This window comes from Silene latifolia, chromosome 2 (genome assembly GCF_048544455.1).
Source record: "Silene latifolia isolate original U9 population chromosome 2, ASM4854445v1, whole genome shotgun sequence".
Lineage (NCBI taxonomy): Eukaryota > Viridiplantae > Streptophyta > Magnoliopsida > Caryophyllales > Caryophyllaceae > Silene > Silene latifolia.
The window spans coordinates 119,056,690-119,064,938 of NC_133527.1; the positions used below are offsets into that span (position 1 = coordinate 119,056,690).

At 36.3% G+C, this 8,249-nt stretch overlaps 2 protein-coding genes across 2 annotated transcripts; both read right to left on the minus strand.

The window, feature by feature from the left end:
• Positions 1-3,700: 3,700 nt before the first annotated feature.
• Positions 3,701-4,561, minus strand: LOC141641233 (uncharacterized). Its single transcript, XM_074449904.1, has one exon. The coding sequence runs from the start codon at positions 4,559-4,561 to the stop codon at positions 3,701-3,703; it is 861 nt and encodes a 286-aa protein (XP_074306005.1).
• Positions 4,562-7,168: 2,607 nt separating this feature from the next.
• LOC141641234 (uncharacterized) lies at positions 7,169-7,843 on the minus strand. The gene is made up of 2 exons (XM_074449905.1): positions 7,481-7,843; positions 7,169-7,387 (listed from the first exon to the last, which is right to left on the minus strand). The coding sequence occupies exons 1-2, from the start codon at positions 7,841-7,843 to the stop codon at positions 7,169-7,171; spliced, it is 582 nt and encodes a 193-aa protein (XP_074306006.1).
• Positions 7,844-8,249: the final 406 nt, after the last annotated feature.

The window sequence follows — 8,249 nt, forward strand, 5'->3', positions numbered from 1 at the left end:
GTGCTAGCCATCTTACTGAGAACCTTATCAGACCACAAGAAGGGGTCTAAGTCTGGGAAAAGAACCCATACAGGAACCTGAGAAATAGAATCCATTTCCTGAGAGAAGGAAGGTGTCCATTGCTTCAAAATAAGATTGCTAGCACCCATTGTCCATGGTCCGCCCTTAAATATCTCATTCATGTCCTCTTCACAACAAAATCTGAAACTAAACCAGCCCTTCTTATAATACTGCACAATTGGTCTAGTTACATTCTTCCAATTTTTTAGAACAAACTCATCAACCTGTGGTAATTTTGGCTTGGCGCCCAAGAAATTACCCATTAATGTGTTCTTCCAAAACTTTAGTTCATCAATAACATCCTCCTCAACTATCTCAACAATCGCAGCATCTCTACTATGTTCACAATAGTGTAGACTCATACCAGGGGAGGGTTTAGCCACTAAATTCCAAGGCCTAGCAAGTCCAATACCCAAATCAGTAGCAGGAGCTGGTATATCTTCTGAGACTACTGTTGAACTAACCACCGGATTTTTCTCCAAAATTCCAGTGAGATTAAGCAATTGACCCACAGTTTCAGACGATGGATTACCTGTATTAACCGCCTCTATAACGTTACCTTCCTGAATTTCCCTTTGAGCCTCTTTCTCCGTTATATCTTCTACTATTGGTGCCTCAGAATCCATTACTACCGATGTTTCCTCAACTACATGCTCAGATGTCCCAGATTTTTTATTGCGCGCTCTTGTTTTAGCCATGGTCAAGCTGAAAATCAAGTAAAAAAGAAGAAAAAGTTACGTGTTTTTTGTGTTTTCAGGGTTTCCTTGGAGAAGAAGTAGCTTCTCTTTCCATGACTAAAAAAAGATTTAAAGATTATTTTTGCATGATTTACTTTTACATTTTTTGTGATAGTCTTAAGAGTTCTTTTTTCCGTTCTCTACTACGAGAATGTTCTTTGTATATACTCTATCAATTATAGTAGTTTGATTCGTTTTTATCTTTACGGTAGTTTCTTCATCATTTATTTAGATTTAGAGTAGTTTCTTTGTTCATCATTTTCTACTGCAGGAACGTTCTTTGTATATGCCCAAGAATGTTCTTTGTATATGTTGTAGGTTCTTTGTATATACTTTAGAGTATTTTGTTCTTTGTATATACACAATAGAATTCAACAATTCTTTCCCAATCATACGTAAGCTCGAGAGTTTGAAAAGAAACATAGATGGGCCTGGGGCTACGCGCGCGGAGGAACAACTGTGTACTCCTGAATTATCGCTAATTAGAAAAGCGAGCGAACATCTATAGTCATTATCTAATATCTAATAATGTTTTTGCTAAATAAAAATGTAATCATTTTTATCAATCGTTACCTTAGAGATTGTACATAAAGCTATTGTTACGTAAACAAATATTATATTATATAAAAATTATTTTAAGTTATATGCAAGCTACATATTTCCGATGATCCTTGGGACTCTGCGGAACAACTAGTAAATATAAATGTCCAATAAATTTGTGTAACACATTGGATGTAGTGATAGTAATTGAGCAACCATGTGAATAGTCGCCGGAGTAGTAATAGTAACAGTAACGGAGGTAGTGAAACTAACACATTGGATATAGTGATAGTAAGTATTTATGCGCCAATAGTAAAAGTAACAATAATGACGACGTGAGTAGTGAAAGTAATGGTAGTATCAATGAATGTTGTGAAGGTAAGAATAACAACAACAAGAGAAAGTATATATGAACATTAACTAAATCAATCAATGTAAGAAAACAAATACATTTAAATATATAAGTTTGATAAAATTAACGGGAATATTGAATTAAGCGTAAAAATATATGAAAATAGTTAAAGGAATTAAACAATAGTGAATGTAATAGTATTAATAATGGATGCCTTAGAAATAATAATATTAAAAGCGAAAGTAGTAAATATGTCTCATAATTTGTTGATAAATTTATTCGACATAATTTCAAGATATGTCAAAAAAAAAATATATTACTTCTTCTGTCTCGGTAAATTGTTATCTATTTTCGTTTTGGAGTGTATCATTCAATTGTTATCTATTTCTAATTTTGGAAAGGTTTAGACAAGTAGACTTGTAATATGAACTAGTGGATTTGTGAGATAACCCATACTAAATCAATATTTTTTTTCTTATTTTTTTATTTTCTTGATATTTGTGCCAAAAAGAATAGATAACAAATGAATGGGACAGATGGAGTAGATGGTAAATGTATGAGTTAAGCAAATTTAAGGTGATTTTATTTGATAAAAAAAAATAATGGAAAATAGAGGTGGCACGGGCGGAGCCGGACATTAATACTAATTAGAGTTTGATTAAAGAACCAATATGTAGGGAATACTTTTATTCCTATAAGACCTTACTCAAAGAAAACTAAAATTTTCATATTTTTTCATACTTTTGCATTGAGTTATCCAAAACTAACTTGATTATACGGTGGGAATTATGTTTGAGATAACTATATAGTGGAAATCAATTTGTCTCATGCTATACATAAGGAAATAAGCCGTCTTAAAGTCTGACAGATTATGAGGCGAGATGTTAATTGAATTTCTTATGTTATTTGAACCACTTAAAATTATTTATGATAACCTGGTTCATTGTAATTTTTTTTTCCATAAGAGGGCACAACCAGGCAATTAAAGAACAAAATGAGGGGTAGCTACACCTAAAAAATCTTCCCGGAGGATGGAGCGAAGGGCATCGGGAGGAACATCGAGATAACTGACAGAAGTAGATGAATGTACTCCTTTATTGACTAGCCAATCGCTTGCTCTATCAGCTTCCCTAAATACGTGTTGTATCTGAAGATCCATCCATCCGGGTTCTCAAATTAACTCTTTGCACCGAAGGACTAGATGATGGAGGTTATTACTAACCAAGTGATCTTCCAAAATCATCTTAACATAAGTCCATATGGACGAGGAGTTTGTCAATGTGAAGTATCCTTGCTCTTTCGAGAGTGGTGACTAATACAAGCATTTTCGCTCGCATCGAAATGCAAATTTTGCCGGAGAACAAGAAGGATGAAACAAAGTTACCGATGTCATCTCAAAATACGCCACCTTAATCAGCTGGATCGTTCACTGTAATTTGTAAATCTTGTTAAATTCCACTTGTTTGTCTTAATTTAACAATGAATTTGATTTAGGCTTGGTGTTTCGGCCACCGAGATTTTAAATAACACGTTTATTAAATTTTAATTAGTACATATTTTTAAATTTGTACTCTATATTAGATCGTTATGATTTGTGAGGTCAATATCATCTTCTTTGGTTTGATCATCATTTTGTAAATTGATCAACATATAGTATTAACTAATGTTTATATAAGTTTTGACTGTTAATTTCATGTTTCATCTATCTTTGGACGTAAATTCATCAACATATATTACGATTAGTGATTTATTACACAAAAATATTATACTCCCTCCGTCACAGTGGTGGGCCTAGGATTTATAGAAGGCGGGGGAACAATAGATAAGAGAGAGAGAGAGAGAGAGAGAGAGAGAGAGAGAGAGAGAGAGAGGGGATAAAATTTCATTACATAAATTATATCGTCAACATTACATATTAAATTAACGGGAATGAAACACAATATCTAAGAGTCAATCTAATACCATTCGACGAGATTCATGTTTTGGAAGCGATTAATGATATCATCATCACTTACTTGTACAAAAAATCTCGATTAATAAATGGAATCAAACAATAGTTCAATAATTTGTCGCCTAATTTATTTCTCGACTTATTCTTCACAAATGTCATTGAGGAGAACACTCTTTCCACACTTGTAGTTGCAACCGGAAGAATTAAGATAAACTTAAGTAACAAACAAACATGTGAATATGAAAGATGTTTATTTGTTTCAATAAGCTTTACCAACACCTCACCAATATTCTTCAAATGATGAAATCTTGGATCATTCCGCAAATCCTTGATAAAAAGATCAGGTTGAAATCCAAGTCCAATTTTTTCAACACCAGAGAACAATTTTTTCTTGTTAAAATAAGCAAATAAATTGGTCGGACTCAAACACGCCATACACTTCAGCAACTCAGTGCTTTTTTCATCAAAGCGACTTTCAAGTTCTTGATGTTGCTTATAAATCACACTCATAAACATATCAAGTCGATATCGATGACGGTTAATAACTTTACCAAGGAAACGTCTAGATCTTCTGGGAGGAGCATAGAAATCATTCATGTTCGGCACTTCAATATTATGTTTTACACAAAAATCACTTACGGTGTCAAAGAAGTTGCTCCATCTATCATCCCTCATAATTTGTAAACAATCCTTGGTCAAATCCACAAGTGTCATCGCATTAACAATATCTCGTTCTCTTCTTTGTAAAGTTTGACCTAAATCACTAGTATATCCAAAAATGACTTTCATTAGATGTATTATGAAAATAAAGTCAAATGACTCAAGATGATCAATTGCAATTTGTGCTTTTGCACGATCATCCACACATTCTGAAGATAAACCAATTTTCTCAAGAACTTCAATGGTTGTTGATACGTGCATTTTATATAGCCTTTTTAAGTCTCTTATGCAAGTATTTCTGTGTGATTCTCGTAGTTTTATATTGCGAAATGCCCCGGATAGTCTACTTTGGTTCGTTTGGCGTTAATTGCAGGACTGGACCTGAAAGTAGCGGTATTGAGCCTGGAACTGTCCTTTTAGCCTACATTTAGGAGATGAGTGGATTTGGAGCGGAAATGCTGCTGCATTGGGATGCGTGAAGTCGTCTCGGGAGCAATTCAATGTTTAAATGAGCTGGCTAAGTTGCTCGATCGAGTGGTTCTTGTGTTCGATCGAGAGGTGCCATTTTGGAACTCCTCGATCGAGTATTATATCTTCTCGATCGAGAGGTTTTTGCAGGAAGTTGCTCGATCGTGTGGTTCTAATATGCTCGATCGAGTAATTAGTATTTAGTCGTGAGTTTTTAATATCTTAGGTTAAATAAAATATCTCTCCTATAAATAGGAGAGTTGTCATTAGGTTTAATTATCTTTCATTCAGCATTAGTCAGACGTTACCTTCACTTTTCCGGATATCATTCTTTGTAATTCTCTTTCTCTCTTTTATGCTATTTCTCTTTTGCTCATCTCTTTATCATGTTTATTCTTGCTTTATCTTTCATTATTGCTTTATTATTTATTTTGCGTATCTAATTCCCTTTATGCTAGGATTAGGGGAACCATGGTAGTATAGCGATGATGCGATTGTTGGCTTAGAAGGTTTTGTTGTGAGAATGATTTCATTAGCAATATAATGGTAATCGTTTGATTGAATGCATGCAACTGAATTAGTTAAATTGGTTAAATTCAGACCTAGATCGAGATATTGGAATGAACAGACCTGCTATGAACAATAGACTACACTAGTGAGGGTGAAAGCTAAGCTAGTAGTACTTTCGGGCTGATAGCGAACCGAGAGGACCTTTTCTTTACCCTTCTAACATCAGACCGACTGACTTGCTTTTAGCTGATTTCTATAATATCATGGTGAACTCACATCGTGGCATATTTCTCTCTATCTGACTTATCTCTTATTTCAATTCCTGCTTTTATTTCAATTCTTAGTTTAGAAATCAACTCAATCCTCCGTTTTGTGACCTTAGACAGACCGAATGACAAGTAGATAGTGACCGCCTCCCTGTGGATACGATACCCGACTTACCTATGCTGCATTAGTAGAGCCAGTTGGTTTTATTTTTGATAGGTTTGCGACAGCTATGTCAAATTTTGGCGCCGGTTCCGGGCATTTAACTATTTTATTTACTTTTCTATTTTAGTCTGTCTTTAGCCTTGAGGAATTCACTCCTTGAGGCAGTTCTTATCTTTTCTTCTAGTTTTGTTTTGATAGGTCCTACAGGTCCTACCTAGACAGATCTAGGTAAAACATCATCAAAGGGAAGGCTTGAGTACCTTTGATCTTCCACCTAAGTTCCATCCTATGGCACAACAGGTGGTCTACTGTGAGAGATGTGGTGCTGCTGGGCACAATGATGTTATTTACTTTTCGGAGAACAACAAAGTCTATGCGTTTAGGCAGCATAGACAAGCTAATCAATCCTTTGCATATGTGCCACCACATCCGCTTCAGCAACGAGGCTATCAAAAGTCTCCATTTATTTGGCCACCGCAACAACAAGCTCCTCCTCCTGATAAACAGAAAGAAGAGATTGCTGAACTGAAGTCTTTGGTGAAGACGCTTGCACTTCAAGTGCAAGAAACTAGAAAATCTAGAGAGGCTCATATCAAGGAACTTGAGTCTCAAATAGCTCAATTAGCTGCCGAGTTAAACTTTAGGCACTTAAATAGGTCTTTCCTATGAAGGACCTGGATTTTCTATTGACGATGATGATATGTTTGACTCGGAATTCGAAGATTTATCTAAAAATAAAGCATCATACGAAGACATCTGCACTGTACAACAACAAAAGCTCGATCCAACTAGCTACAGTGTTCGATCGAATGAATTACATGAGGGAGAGCTCGATCGACTAGAATTAAACACTCGATCGGACATTTTGCATGAGGAACCACTCGATCGAGAAGTTATATTTGGTCGATCGAGTAGTATTCCGAAGGAAAGTTCTCGATCGAGTACCATTTTTGCTCGATCGAACACAATGGCCACGGAGAGCAATGCTATGTCATATAGATCCGTTTCGAATGACGATTTGGAAGAAGACAATGGTTATGGTGAATCTCCCATTTGGAAAGCTGAGCTAAATGCTTTAGAGGCTGCAATATATGAGACAGAACCCAATGTGGAGGGGAACGAGAAGGTAGCTGAGTCAGTGAATGCTCCTAGCATGGTAGAGGTAATGTACTCTTTTGTCACTGGTTCTGACGTTAGGAGCGACCGACCTGAGGTAGTTCACGACAACTTCATGATTATTGTTATGACTAATAGTAAACTACCTCACGTAATTTATGCTTTCTGTTTTGATGCTCCACCCTCCCCGTTTGGATAAATAAGTTAATACAGTTTCACCATATTTGTCATCGGAAATTTGTTAAGCTGAGACGGTATCTCATATTGCTTGCATATACTCCTTTTTTTTAGTAGAATGTGAGTATGTATTATATATATAAAAAAATAAGTTTTAAGTACAAGAAATCAAGCAACCATTACATATAAGTTCTTTTGGCTAAGCCAATTTATCTCTGCCTTGGTCATATGCTGGAAATCTCGACCTCTAATTCTGGCTTTCACCTCTTCTATAATTTGCTCGGAACATTTGCCTGGTCTGGTAATGGCCCCATCAATCCTACATCTGTTTCTTTCCTGCCATATGTGATACATTGCTCCCCAAACGACAACTGCCTGTACTCCCACCTACAATTTACTACCAGTCCTCTGCAAGCACCAGTCAAATACATTACTGTCAGGAAAATGGGAGTCCACCTTCTAGTTGATGCAACATATAACTCGCTTGCTGAAAGCACACTCAAAAAATAAGTGATCTTCTCCTTCAGTAGCTTGAGCACATAAGTAACAATGATCATCAATGTCCATGCCATACTGAACCAGCTTATCATTAGTTCTAAGGGCTCCACGTGCAAATAGCCATCCTAAGAACTGATGCTTAGGCACCACCCATGCATTCCAGATCAATCTTGCCCATGGCACCTTTGGTTTGCTTCCTTTAAGCCATTCATAACACCCGGCAGTTGAGAACTCCTTGCCTTGTACCTCCCACGGTCCATTAGCATAACCAGGGAGCATTTCTTGCTTAACTCTGCAAATTCTTCTCCAAACCCAGCTGGAATTAGTAGTAGGCTTGTAATCCATCCAATCTTTCCCTTTCAAATAATTCTACTCCACCGAGTTTACCCAGATAGTATTCTTCTGCTCTGCTACCCAATTCACTAACCTCCCCACCATTGCTTTGTTCATGACTTCGTGATCCTTAATACCAAGACCTCCTTCTTCTTTTGACCTGCAAACCTTGTCCCAACCCACCAAAGGTAAATATACTCCTTTTTTTTTTTTGGTGCTACTTATGCTTTTGTGTAGCACATGTGCATATTTATGATCAGTTGCTAAGAGCTTTGAGTTGCTTTGATTGTGACCAACTGGAGCACATGGATGAAGAAAAGAAGGTCGAGCTGGGACCTGTCCGAAACTAGCGCTGACCGGGAGGCAACCCGGAGTTTAAGCTTTTTAGTTGATTTTTGAACATTTAAGTTTTTGTTGT

What these genes read in the sequence shown, in the direction of transcription:
- LOC141641234 (XM_074449905.1), bottom strand. Translation starts at nt 7,843, where the DNA reads ATGGATTACAAGCCTACTACTAATTCCAGCTGGGTTTGGAGAAGAATT. An exon ending in AGTGTGCTTTCAGCAAGCGA is followed by an intron (nt 7,388 to 7,480) that starts GTTATATGTTGC and finishes AGTAAATTGTAG; the next exon opens with GTGGGAGTACAGGCAGTTGT.
- LOC141641233 (XM_074449904.1), bottom strand. Translation starts at nt 4,561, where the DNA reads ATGCACGTATCAACAACCATTGAAGTTCTTGAGAAAATTGGTTTATCT.